General features: G+C 44.3%; 2 protein-coding genes across 2 annotated transcripts; both read right to left on the bottom strand.

Moving 5' to 3' along the window:
- Positions 1-748: 748 nt before the first annotated feature.
- LOC120062716 lies at positions 749-2,480 on the bottom strand. The gene is made up of 3 exons (XM_039012776.1): positions 2,040-2,480; positions 1,663-1,807; positions 749-1,510 (listed from the first exon to the last, which is right to left on the bottom strand). Exons 1-3 carry the CDS (start codon positions 2,449-2,451, stop codon positions 1,165-1,167), a joined length of 903 nt encoding a protein of 300 aa, XP_038868704.1. The 5' UTR covers positions 2,452-2,480; the 3' UTR covers positions 749-1,164.
- A 1,203-nt stretch (positions 2,481-3,683) lies between these two features.
- Positions 3,684-14,342, bottom strand: hps4 (HPS4 biogenesis of lysosomal organelles complex 3 subunit 2). The gene is made up of 13 exons (XM_039013369.1): positions 14,080-14,342; positions 13,715-13,797; positions 13,480-13,570; positions 13,193-13,336; positions 12,808-12,915; positions 10,753-10,869; positions 10,474-10,568; positions 10,299-10,371; positions 6,416-6,555; positions 5,478-6,213; positions 4,836-4,962; positions 4,349-4,460; positions 3,684-4,181 (listed from the first exon to the last, which is right to left on the bottom strand). The coding sequence occupies exons 2-13, from the start codon at positions 13,753-13,755 to the stop codon at positions 4,010-4,012; spliced, it is 1,956 nt and encodes a 651-aa protein (XP_038869297.1). The 5' UTR covers positions 13,756-13,797; positions 14,080-14,342; the 3' UTR covers positions 3,684-4,009.
- Positions 14,343-14,450: the final 108 nt, after the last annotated feature.

A 14,450-nucleotide genomic window follows, 5' to 3' on the forward strand; every position in this document is an offset into this window, starting at 1 on the left:
CCTTTCTAATCAAAACCAATCCAAACCCCTTTTACTTGGCTTCTGCCAACAGAATATATAACTACTGTAGTACTACTGACATTTTTACCTCTATATGCAATGTTTCCCCCTTTGACTGTATTATGAAACTGAGTTTAAGTTGTTGACGTGTTTTTTCTTATTTTTCCTTTTCCCCCATTACCATTTATAACTCATAACAATTTCTTATTTGCCATTTCATGGACAATTAAGTGTCAACAACTCAGCATAGATGTTTTTGCTAGCTGTTGGTTTCTCATGATTTAGTAGTCCACCACTTTTTTTCACACCAACTGTCAAAACTTGTGTTGAAGCCTATTTTTATTTAACTAGGTAAGTCAGTTAAGAACAAATTCTTATTTTACAATGACAGCCTACCCCGGCCAAACCCGGACGACCCTGGGCCAGTTGTGCGCCGCCGTATGGGACTCCTGATTCCGTCCGGTTGTGATACAGCCCAGGATTGAACCGGGGTCTGTAGTGATGCCTCTAAAACTGAGATGCAGTGTCTTAGACCGCTGCGCCACTCAGGAGCCCTAGCAAGAGAAGGTCTCTCTGTCAGCTGAGAGAAAAACCCCACCTGTTGCTTGAAAACTGCAGGTGAAAAAACATGGAAAACAACAAGTGAATCACACATACATAAGATACAAGACAATGAGATTGTTGCCACAGTTTAGGACTGTACCCTTTTATGAACAACGTTTGTTTAATGCAACAAAAAAAAGAGAGACAGAGTTTCGCCAATTTAATAAGATTCAGTTTCAATAAAGGAAAAACAAACACATTTCCAATAAACATATGTGATTATATACAATATTTGCATCTTTACAAATCAAAATCTTTCTTACAAAACACAACAACACAGATAATTTAATATATACAAGCATTTGCTGAAGTGCAAAGAACCCCATACCCCTTGGGGTATAACATCTTAAAAATATATAGATTTTGCAATTATTTAAAAAATGTTAGGTAGTGAACACATCACATCCACTACCTTCACATAACAGTAATAAAAGTTGTTGCCCTCAGAAAAATAAATGCAGCTTCATAGACTTGAGGACATTCGAGACAACATGGAGATGGGGTTATGGAGCATCGCAAGGTAAAATGTGATAGTGTGTACAATCCTGGTTTGTGTCATCTTTATCTGTAGGAGAGAGCAATGAATGGAGAGTGTAATAGGTGGACTCCATTGTGCTCACAAGATACCTCCACTCCCCCCCTGTCACAGTTCAGGGCAAGGCCTAACTCCACATTGGTCAGCAGGGGGCCCACCCCCTCCCCCCACAGATCAACATTGGTATCCTGCAGAGACCATGGAGCTCCTGGCCTTTCTCGTGGGCCCCCACTTGAAAGATCCCCCACTTTCCGCATGCCAACTAGGCTTGGCCCCCCTACGGCACCACCAGCTGCCTCCTGAAGACCTTGGAATAGAAACAGCAGATCAACTTGAAGCTCCAGAACGTTTTCCTTTGACAGCAAACTGTATCTGTGGAATAAGGTGAAGAGGGGAGTCAGGACCACAGTACTTTTGCCTCATAATCACAACTTTCAGTTTCCATAGATATGGAATATAGTTATATAAAAAGTTGAGGTAATACAGCTAAGTAAGTATATCATCATGTCAACCATGACTCTTACCGTGTGGGAAGCTTGCGTTTTGCCATGTAGGAAAGGACAGGCTCAATGTTCAGGTGTTGAGGATTCAGCACACGGAGATGAATCTCAGCTCTCATTACTGTCACTGACAGAACATCCTGACTGAGAAGGAACTCCATGTCTGTATCTAGTGGGGGAGGAAAAACATTATGTAAGGCCTAAATGAAAGAAGTACCACTCAGAATGTGACAGTGGCCCCATTTCTCCTCACTAGAATGAATGTTATCTTCTATAAAACCTAAGTCTGAATTTAGATTCTTTATTGTAGGTCTGTCTACATAGGCTTACTTATTTAGTCCAAGAGTAGGCACAATAAATGGCTGAGTATCTACTTCAAATGCCTGGATTTAGATTCCTACCTCCACTGATACGACCCTGAATCCCCTTGACACCTCTGCAATGGAAACGTAACTGACAGCAACGATAGACCTGTCTGACAAAACGGAATAGCGGTTGCTCTGGATAGACTGCACGCCGTAAACCTCCTTGGGGCATTGAAAGCACCCGAAGACGATGTAGCTGTGCCAAATCCATCGGGAGCGCGTTGGTTTCCATCCAAGGCACTGCCAACAGTGCGCAATGTTGCCGCTGTGTCGCCTCGCTCTCCCGTCGACACCGTCTCAAGATATCTGTGTGTAAAGTCTTGTGTCCATCCTGAAAAGTGGATGACGTTGACAGTAACTCCTTAACCGCGCGACACTGTACTCCAATTAAATTAGTAGTCATAGATAAGCACATTAAGGCAATCCAAAATAAGGCTGTAAAAGCCATGGTGGTGGGTGCGTAGTTGGAGTGCTCTACTAGAGTTGTACCAGCTCCGTCCAGTGGTACAGCTTTAATGAAAAGGACCGCTTATCTCCGTGGTTTAAGGGGTATGCCCTTACGCTGACAATGGCCGGGCATTCTGCCACTTAGAATTTTAATTCTGTTTCTCCACACCCTGTTTTTTTCGTGCCCCTAACCACCTATTTGCACCCCACTGGCCCATAAAATGCGTTTGCATAATAAGGCACCCGAGAACACCTACTCCAGTCATTCAAATTCAGCTACGCAACTAATGACCCTAATTACACTATATTTGGACCACCAAGAATGGTTTCATTTACAAGACAAACAAAAGGCACAGAAACCGAGATTACTTTCTATATGGATAGCGTTCGCACGTAGACAGTCCTGTATGTTATGAAGCCCCAAATTATCTTACATTTCATTTCAACTTACATTTAGTCATTGTTCCTCCACTTCACCCAAAAAAATATAATTACCATGATAACAAGTGGGGTTGGTGTTCGTACTTTAGTGTTTGAAAAATGCTGCGAGCGCCATATCTCTTGTTCCATTGAGCTACTAGGCCTATTATTGATATGACACTACAGGGACCACAGTGGCCCCTGTAATTTAGAGTACAATGTGCAGCTCATTTAGACAATTAAGATAGAGTTAATTTACTAATTCATCCATACATCAGTTGATCTATTGTAAATAACCACATTAGAATACATGCATTTGAAATAGTTTACTTGGAAGAAAAAGTGTTTGCCATAAGACCAAGATCTATTGACAAAATACTTTTTTCAAGAATCACCCACTGCAGTCTTTGCAAACAACCTCATCGAATATTTTTGGAACAGGACTGAAAATTATCACATTGAGTGTACGCAATGGCTTTTGAGTTGTCTTAATCAAAATAAACCCCATAAGGAAATCCAAGAGTACACAATAATTACATGATATCTGTAAATACATATTTTTTCTACATACACCATGTCATTTGTGGGTGGTGGTGGTGAAGGATTCAGTGGCAGCCGAGAGGATTACAGTGATTAGGATACCCAGCAGCCATGTCATAAAGTTTGTACATTGAGTATTTGTTACACAAAACCACTTGTGTTCTGTATAAGCTCATGTGGTGTTGGAATTTCATAGTGCAAAATGTCTGCAGTCTTGACAAAGATCATGGCCCTCTGCACATTAACACAAAACAATGTAGGACTTGACCATCATTCTTGTAAATAGTATATTTTATTATAAGTCATTGAGAACAGATTCTGTTATACAATAATGACCTGACCAAGATAGGACAAGAACCATACAGCAAAGCGAACAAGTGACAACATTACAGATAAAGCAGACATTTCTTAAACGCCACGCAATAACAGAAAAAGCTAAAAATACATACAACTTCCTATAATTCTTTACAAAGTGCTTATATTAACTTGCAAAAAGGTTCAGTGTAAGTACAGTGTTGGAAATGAATTTAAAGAGTATCATATTCAGTAGAGAAAGGAGTAGAGAAAGGTGCTGGTGGAACTCTCCTTGTCATGGTCAGTCAGAGCAGGTTTATCCCATGTTTCATTAATCTGTGTCGGGCCTTGCTGGGCAGAGAGAAAGCGCTGTCCTGGTGGTTAGGAATGCCAGAGTTTCTCACTGCTCCGCCTTGCTGCAGGAAGTACGTCTCCTGGGCCACGCTGCGGGTCCCGTACACAGCTGCACCAGCGCTCCTGTGGTATAAACATTGTGTCTAAACATTATACATACAACTCAATGCCAAAACACTCAAGGATAATACAAACGGCATAATGATGGCCTCCGTTCCACTACCCCCATTATCAGCCTTGAGGAGTAATGAATGGTGAGAGCCCCCTCCATCACTGCTGGTCATACTGACCTGACAATAGCCTCCTGCAGAGCTTCAGTGTGAGAGAAATGCGAGTGGAGCAGCGATGTGGCTCTCACAAAGGAACACTCCTGGGCTCCCCCGGGCCTGCCAGACAGGTTGGCTGCAGGGACACACAGCAGTCTCTCGTTACAAATGCCACACAAACATGAACGGCAATCAACCACGCAATAAAAAAGCCTGAGATTGTGTAGAGTCCTAGTTGCTCAAATGTACCCCAAAATACCCATATCAGCTAACACAAAGTCCACATAAAACACCACAGTCCCACAAAATGCCCCAAAACATCCCAATCAGCTACTGCAAAGCACTGAGCTTTCTACTCACTCTAGCAGTAAGGTGAACACTGGGAAACTGAAAGACATGGTTCCATAGACAGAAATGGACAAAGAGAGAGAGGCAAAAGGTAAGAGTCAGACAAAGGCGGAAAAAATAAGTATAGAATATACAGAGAGCGCTGAGAATATTCAAGCCTCACTTGTGAGCGTGTTCTGTATACAGTCAAAGTGTGCAAAGGTGTATGGTCCATGTGGGCCAGAAGTCCCCAGAGCAGTGGTCCTCAGATGTGCCTCCAGTCCATTTAAAGATGCCAGGCTGCTGTGATACTGAGCATAAACCACAGGGTGAGAGTAGACTAAATAACAAACTGCTGTAATAACACGTAGGGCAATAGTATATTTAAGCAATAAGGCACGGGGGAGGGGGGTGTGGCATATGGCCAATATGCCACAGCTAAGGGCTGTTCTTAAACACAACGCAACGTGCCTGATACAGCCCTTAGCCGGTATATTGGTCATATACCACAAACCTCCGAAGTACCTTATTGCCATTATAAACTGGTTACCAATGTAATTAGAGCAGTAAAAATACATGTTTTGTCATACCCGTGGTATATGGTCTATGGTATATATGGTCTGGCTATACCCGTGGTATATGGTCTGGCTATACTCGTGGTATATGGCTGTCAGCCAATCAGCATTCAGGGCTTGAACCACCCAGTTTATACATTTCATTTTCTAACAGTTGAACACAGGTGGTGGTCCAGAAGGCGGAAACTCGTGGAACACTCATGCATGAACAAACATTCATATCCCTCCCATATTCCCCAAAAGTTCCTCACCACTTCCTCCATGGCTGCAGTGTTGCTGTGGAAGTCTGGCTCCACCAGCAGGGCCAGTACCAGCCCTCTCACCCTGTGCTGGTACAACGACATGGGGAGCAGAGGGGCCTCTGTAGAGTTCTCACCGGGCGAAGGGGAGTAGGGGGGCACATCACAAGTATCAGCCTGCAGTAAACCTTTACTCCCCTGTCCTTCCTTCTCCTTAAACACCTCCACATTCCCCATCCTCTGACTGCCAGGCTCTGGGGACTCCTGACCTCTGAACTGGAGGGCTCCAGCTCTCTCTCCACTCAGTACAATACTACCTCCATTCTGTCCATTGATGTGACGCAGGTCCTTGTTTTGCATTGACCTGCCTCCTCCTGCAAGACCCGACTCATCTCTCCCACCATCTATGCTGTTAAAACTGTGGTCGTACGAACTTCCTGTGACACCCTCCTCCACCTCATGGGACAGCTTTCCATTGGACAAGTTATGACCAGAGGTCTCTGGAGCGACCTTGATAGGTGAAGGGCTGAGAGGGCCAGGAGTGTGAAATGAAGGACTTGGGCTAAAAAGCGACTCATCCGATAGAGTTGACTGGGGAGTGGAGGGATAATGGAAGGATAGTGGCACGTAGTGGGTGGGGTCTGGGTCAAGCGGATCAGTGGTTGGTGTGTCAGATAGGGTTCTTGACAGGAGGCGGGACTTCCTAGGTCGGTTTGATTCCTTTGGAGTAGATTGGGTAGATTTGGATCTGCAGGACAGACACAGGCTCAACAATGTATCCTCATTTCAGGGTGGCAACCATTCAAAACGTGTCTAACCCCCACTTTCACTTGGCTTTGAGCTTACTGTATCAGGACGGAACATATAACTCACTCTAGTTAGAGTGTTTACCAGAAAAGGATATACTTTATACAGTGGAGGGGGGTTTCTTTCAGAGGTGGGTGAAGTACCTGGATTCTCTGTCCACAGGAGCGGAGCGGAGATACTGTAGTTCAGTGGCGGTCAGGAACACAGTGGTGGAGGTCACTGGGCTAGATAGAGGAGTGCTGCCAGAAGAGCTGGAGGAACTCAGTCCATTGGGTCTCTGGTCCTAGAGCAATATAGAAGCATAAGCAAAAATGTATGGCAAGGCCTGTAACTAAAACTGCTGACTTTGGGGGGGGGGGGGGAAATCTGGCGCAGGAAGAAATGGCAGCAGTTTTACGGGCGCCAAACCAACTGTGCTACTTTGTGGTTTTTTTTGCGTTATGTAACTTATTTTGTACATGTTTCTGCAACCGTATCTTACGGCAAAAAATAGCTTCTGGATATCAGGACAGCGATCACTCACCTCGGATTAGACAAAGATTTTTTCTTCAACAAGCAGGACGCACAGGACATACTCCGAACACCCGACAAGCCAACATCCCAGTTATTGGCAAGAGGAAGAGACGCAGGTACAGAGAACACAGAGCGGGGTGCCTCGTGAGGATCCGCAGGAGGCGAGTGGGAAAGCTGCCGTTACCGTCAATATTACTCGCAAACGTGCAATCATTGGACAATAAATTAGATGAGGTACGATCACGAATATCCTACCAACGGGACAGCAAAAACTGTAATATTCTTATGTTTCACGGAATCGTGGCTGAATGATGACATGGATATTCTGCTAGCGGGATATACGCTGCACCGGCAAGATAGAACAGCACACTCCAGTAAGACGAGGGGGGGCGGACTGTGCATATCTGTAAACAACAGCTGGTGTACAAAATCGAAGGAAGTCTCTAGAATTTGCTCGCCTGAAATAGAGTATTTTGTGATAAAATGCAGCCCACACTATTTGCCTAGAGTTTTCAGCTATACTTTTCGTGGCTGTTAATTTACCACCACAGACGGATGCTGGCACCAAAGGCCGCACTCAACCAGCTGTATAAGGAAATAAGCAAACAGGAAATCGCTCACCCAGAGGCAGCGCTCCTAGTGGCCGGAGACTTTAATGCAGGGAAACTTAAAATCAGTTCTACCTAATTTCTATCAACATGTTAAATGTGCTACCAGAGAGGAATTTTTTTTCTAGATCACCTGTATTCCACACACAGAGACGCGTACAAAGCTCTCCCTCCACTTGGTAAATCCGAACACAATTCTATCCTGATTCCTGCTTACAAGCAAAAATTAAAGCAGGAAGCACCAGTGACTAGGTCTTTAAAAAGTGGTCAGATGAAGCAGATGCTAAACTACAGGACTGTTTTGGTATCACAGACTGGAACATGTTCCGGGATTCTTCCGATGGCATTGAGGAGTACACCACATCAGTCACTGGTGTTGGAACCCTGACCTGTTCACCGGACGTGCTACCTGTCCCAGACCTGCTGTTTTCAACTCTCTAGAGACCGCAGGAGCGGTAGAGATACTCTTAATGATCGGCTATGAAAAGCCAACTGACATTTACTCCTGAGGTGCTACACCCTCGACAACCACTGTGATTATTATTATTTGATCATGCTGGTCATTTATGAACATTTGAACATCTTGGCCATGTTCTGTTATAATCTCCACCCGGCACAGCCAGAAGAGGACTGGCCACTCCTCATAGCCTGGTTCCTCTCTAGGTTTCTTCCTATGTTTTGGCCTTTCTAGGGAGTTTTTCCTAGCCACCGTGCTTCTACACCTGCATTGCTTGCTGTTTGGGGTTTTAGGCTGGGTTTCTGTACAGCACTTTGAGATATCAGCTGATGTACGAAGGGCTATATAAATAAATTTGATTTGACTGGCTTTATCAATAAGTGCATCGAGGACGTCGTCCCCAGTTACTGTACATACATACCCCAACCAGAAGCCATGGATAACAGGCAACATTCGCACCGAGCTAAAGGGTAGATCTGCCGTTTTCAAGGTGCGGGACTCTATCCTTATAAGAAATCCTGCTATACCCTCCGACGAATCATCAAACAGGCAAAGCCTCAATACAGGGCTAAGATTGAATCGTACTACACCGGCTCCGACGCTCGTCTTATGTGGCAGGGCTTGCAAACTATTACAGACTACAAAGGGAAGCACAGCAACGAGCTGCACAGTGACACGAGCATACTAGATGAGCTAAATCACTTCTATGCTCGCGTCGAGGCAAGCAACACTAAGGCATGCATGAGAGCATCAGCTGTTCCGAACAACTGTGTGATCACGCTCTCCGTAGCCAACGTGAGAAAGACCTTTAAACAGGTCAACATTCACAAGGCTGCGGGGCCAGATGGATTACCAGGACGTGTGCTCCGGGCATGCGCTGAACAACTGGCAGGCGTCTTCACTGACATTTTCAACATGTCCCTTGACTGAGTCTGTAAAACTAACATGTTTCAAGCAGACCACCATAGTCCCTGTGCCCAAAAACACGAAGGCAACCTGCCTAAATGACTACTGACCCGTAGCACCCACATCCATAGCCATGAAGTGCTTTGAAAGGCTGGTAATGGCACACATCAACACACCATTATCCCAGAAACCCTAGACCCACTCCAATTTGCATACCGCCCAAACAGATCCACAGATGATGCAATCTCTATTGCACTCCACTTTCCCACCTGGACAACAGGAACACCTATGTGAGAATGCTTTTCATTGACTACAGCTCAGCGTTCAACACCATAATACCCTCAAAGCTCATCACTAAGCTAAGGATCCTGGGACTAAACACCTCCCTCTGCAACTGGATCCTGGACTAGCTGACGGGCCGCCCCCAGGTGGTGAAGGTAGGTAGCCACACATCTGCCACGCTAATCCTCAACACTAGAGCCCCTCAGGGGTGCGTGCTCAGTCCCCTCCTGTAGTCCCTGTTCACCCACAACTGCACGGCCAGGCACGACTCCAACACCATCATTAAGTTTGCAGATGACACAACAGTGGTAGGCCTGATCACCGACAATGACGAGACAGCCTATAGGGAGGAGGTCAGAGACTTGGCCGGGTGGTGCCAGAATAACAACCTATCCCTCAACGTAACCAGGACTAAGGAGATGATTGTGGACTACAGGAAAAGGAGGACTGAGCACGCCCCCATTCTCATCGACAGGGCTGTAGTGGAGCAGGTTGAGAGCTTCAAGTTCCTTGGTGTCCACATCACCAACAAACTAGAATGGTCCAAACACACCAAGACAGTCGTGAAGAGGGCACGACAAAGTCTATTCCCCCTCAGGAAACTAAAAAGATTTGGCAAGGGCCCTCTGATCCTCAAAAGGTTCTACAGCTGCAACATCGAGAGCATCCTGACTGGTTGCATCACTGCCTGTTATGGCAACTGCTCGGCATCCGACCGCAGGGCACTACAGAGGTTAGTGCGAACGGCCCAGTACATCACTGGGGCTAAGCTGCCTGCCATCCAGGACCTCTACACCAGGCGGTGTCAGAGGAAGGCCCTAAAAAATGTCAAAGACCCCAGCCACCCCAGTCATACACTGTTCTCTCGACTACCGCATGGGAAGCGGTACCGGAGTGCCAAGTCTAGGACCAAAAGGCTTCTCAACAGTTTTTACCCCCAAGCCATAAGACTCGCTACTGTATATAGCCTCGCTACTGTTATTTTTCACTGTCTTTTTACTGTTGGTTTATTTCTTTACTTACCTATTGTTCACCTAATGCCTTTCCCCGCCCAAAATTGCACTGTTGGTTAGAGCCTGTAAGTAAGCATTTCACTGTAAGGTCTACACCGGTTGTATTCGGCGCACGTGACAAATACATTTTGATTTGCATTAAGATATTGATGCATAATACAACAACCAAACAAATTCAGACGATCACAAGATAAAATAAAAATCTCAAATGAGAGAAGCACCTAAATTATCAGCCATTGTCATATACCTGCTTGTATGTTTCCATTTCATGAACCATGACTTTCACTGTGAGATCAGGGGGCATCTGTGTGCTGACAACCCTGTGGAGCAAAGACACGTTTATATACACACAGTTCGTGTCTGGTTCTAATCTGTGGTTAACTACTCCAGCACTTTGCTGCAGCAAAGGTCAGACAGTTTACCTCCCACAGTAGAGTACACAACCAGCTAACACAAGGGGGCAGCGTTGACAGGCCTGCAGAATGAGGGCAGCCTTGAGTAGGAGAAGTGGGTCAATCTGAGAATCAAAATGACACATAAAACAAGGAAATAATTGCCAGGCTAGAAGTAAATCAACTTAAAAGGTCAATGAAATAGATAGTAATTGTAACAGCGCCTTACATAAAATAAGGAATCGTATGATATTACCTGAGGTAGCAAACCCTACCGACATCATGCCCAACAGACGACTTACTACTTACATGTGTAGAGTCAATGGTGCTCAAGACACTGAAGATGTGGTGGAGTTCAGTGGCACCTCCTTGTAAGTGGGAGAGGTACTGGGTCCATCGAACGGCTAAATCTTCCTGACTGTAGATCTAAATGCAAGGCAAATCAGAGGGAGGCATATTTAGCATTAGCAAAAAACAACGCACATCTATGTGAAGTGAGGACATGATATGGACATGACAGATTGCTGTACAGAGCTAGGATAAGTGTTAGTGATGTGCAGTTCACAAACTAATAATTTATTTTGGAGCGCCTCTTTTTACTGACCGGAGAGTCAGGATTCGTTTTTCCTGAGACTCATTCATTTGATCAGCTGGCCGCAATGAGTCCTACAACAAGATTGATACATGCTCCTCTGGCTCAGCCGCTCCAGAGACGTGATCCGACCACCATATATAGGCATACGCAAAGGAAAATAGATCATGCTGTAAGCAGCACAAAATGTTTATTGTAACTGATAATTGATTGCATGTGCAAGAATGAATTCAATGAATTGATTGAACGTTACGATGGACACAGCTTTATAGAACCAACACACTCGAAAACGAATAGTTTGGAGGGCTGCAGTTCGAACGATATTGTGCTCATCACCCATACGGCAGTCAAGCAATGCTTTCCGCCAAGAGTAGTTCAGAATCTAGTCCGGTTGCGGCCACAAGTAGACCTTGTTTCAAACATTTGAAAAAATAATCATATTTTTATTCCTAGCAATCAACAAATCTTCATTGTTTAAAACCTCTTAAGGATCGGACCCTTTTTTCTCTCAATTTTCGCCTAAAATGACATACCTAAATCCAACTGCCTGTAGCACAGGACCTGAAGCAAGGATATGCATATTATTGATACCATTTGAAAGGAAACACTGAAGTTTGTGGAAATGTGAAATTAATGTAGGAGAATAACACATTAGATCTTGTTAAAGATAATACAAAGGTACAAAAGTTCCATCATCTTTGAAATGCAAGAGAAAGGCCAATATGTAATATTCCAGGTTAGGCGTAATTTTGATTTTGGCCACGAGATGGAGGCAGTGTATGTGCAAAGTTTTAGACTCTTCAACGAACCATTGCATTTCTGTTCAAAATGTTGTATCAAGATTGCCCAAAATGTGCCTAATTGGTTTATTAATACATTTTGAAGTTCATAACCGTGCACTCTCCTCAAACAATAGCATGGTATTCTTTCACTGTAATAGCTACTGTAAATTGGACAGTGCAGTTAGCTTAAGTTCTTGTTAATCTTTCTGCCAATATCAGATATGTCTGTGTCCTGGGAAATTTTTCTTGTTCCTTACAACCTCATGCTAATCACATTAGCCTACGTTAGCTCAACCGTCCCACGGGGGACACCGATCCCTTAGAGGTTAAAGCACACTTTTACATGTCTGTCACAAATGACAGCTCCAATAAGCATCCTATGGTGAACCACATGCAGGGCCGGCTCTAGCCTTTTAGGTGCCCTAAGTGAGATTGGGTTGTGGAAGACTCCCAACCTTCCGGCAAAAATGTTAGTGGACCCCATGTTAAACTGTGATTATTTTAGTTTTAAAGTTAATTTCCTGCAATTCTACACATTTTGTAATAACTTATGCCATGTTAATATGATATCGGAGTGAGAATGACTAACAAGATCAATGGGGGGGGGGGGGGGGGGGCTGGAGGTCACATCTCGTTCACCATAGAGGGCACGCAGGACCCCTACCAGGGAAAGATAAACTCACGAGTCATGATTCTACAAGCCTCTCGTTCACATGTCTTCAGGGCCGGTTCCAGGCATAAGCGACATAAGAGGTTGCTTAGGGCCACCGGGTGAACCTGCCCTGATGACATGTGAACGAGAGGCTTGTAGAATCATGACTCTTGAGTTTATCGTTCGCCGGTAGGGGGTCCTGCGTGCTCTGGGCATTACAGACTCAAATTAACAAAATTGGTCATAAGATTTGTTCTTTTGACTGAACAAGTCGAAAAGACTAGTCAGTAAAAATACGCAAACTTCCCATCACTATTAAGTGTTAGAGATGACTGTACCTGGTAGCTCTGGCGGATAGGGCCGTTATAGAAACTAAAGAGATTTATCAGCTGATCCAGGAAGTCACATATACTGACGTCTGGTATTTCCACTGAACAGCTTAAGGCCTGAGGGAGGGCAACATGGATAGTTATTATGACATATACACAGGGGATTGAAACAAAAACAGGTTTAGGGGACGAACAGTCTCATTACAGTAGTCTATCCATCTGAGATATCGGTGAATGTTTCAATAAGATCTGTCAGGTTTTGCTCAAACATCTGAAGATATGTTATAGACTTAGTGCATAGTTGTCATATACGACAATGATCTGGTGTGGTTCCAGGCTATGGTGCAAATAACCTCAGGCGGAAGTGTCGTAACGAGATTATGGCGCAACTCACCCACAAAAAGTTGTCTTTCATGCGGATGGCGAACTTGCTCCGCCGTAGCCTGAGCAGACGTACAGGGGAGGAGGAGAGCTCAGAGACACAGCGGCTCACGCCTGCCAGCTGTCCACACAGCAGCTCCTGCTTATCGAGAGGCGTCTGGAATAAATAAAAGGCAAAGAACCATCATTCAACAGACTCATCCAATTGGTAGGGGATCATTACTGCAATCAAGTAATCATTCTTAATACACAGTATCAATAATCTCATTGAGGGACCACATACACCCTTGACATCCCTACCTCTTCAGGATAGAAGTAGCAGATGCCAGCTCTTGTAGGGTCACCCTCACCCTTGACCTTTGACCCATCATACAGGAAGAAGTTAATGCATCTGCAAATCACCAAAAAATCTGATTGAGCGAAAATAACCAAACTAACATTAGAAAACCAAGTAGGGACTATTGAATAGCAGGGGAAAAAATGGATAGGAATTCAATAGAATAATAAAACCTCAGATCAGAGGTGACAGTCCCACCTTCTTGAATCAGGCACAATGAGCTCAGCCATAGCTGCCATTGGTTGTTCTTGCTCTCAGTCTGTCCTGCACACTCTCCCTACCTTTATAAAGACCGTGATTAATAAAACAAGTGCATTCATTACGTGAATGTTATATCCTAGCTAGGTACAATGCAGATAACTAGGCCTATTGTTTTTCATTTTGATGACACGCCTTCGCTATTGAACCAACTGGTGGTAATTACCGACTGCATGACTAAAAATCGTAAGACCACATTGAACAGAATTGCCCAAAGTACTTCTACTAGCATGTAACGTTAATTTCACAAAGCAGTAGTCATGTCTCGCAAACTACCAGCTGGCTGACATTTAACGTTAGCTTACCAAATTCGTCAAGCCGCTTCCAAATGATGTTGACGCAGTCTTCCTCCAGGTCTTTCAAGGTAATACATGTAAAGTCGCCATCTCAGTCGAGCAATACCTTCAAATTTCCTACCTTTACTTTGCAAAACTTCACTCCTTTGTTTCAGACAATTTGACAGACTGAATTGAAAACAGAGTAACTAAGATTAGCTACTCGCTTGCTAGAGGAATGTGAGTCACAAGAAGTTAGTCATGTGAAAGAAGGGGAAGCAAATAGTGTCAAACAGTGCGTCGTTCTGAAACACGAATTTCTAAACTCCTTTCGTAACTCCAAACAGACTTATTTGGTAGAGAAAGAGACATAAGAAATCACCTGATAGTGTACATGAGTT

This window comes from Salvelinus namaycush, chromosome 18, assembly GCF_016432855.1.
Source record: "Salvelinus namaycush isolate Seneca chromosome 18, SaNama_1.0, whole genome shotgun sequence".
NCBI classification, from domain to species: Eukaryota; Metazoa; Chordata; class Actinopteri; order Salmoniformes; family Salmonidae; genus Salvelinus; species Salvelinus namaycush.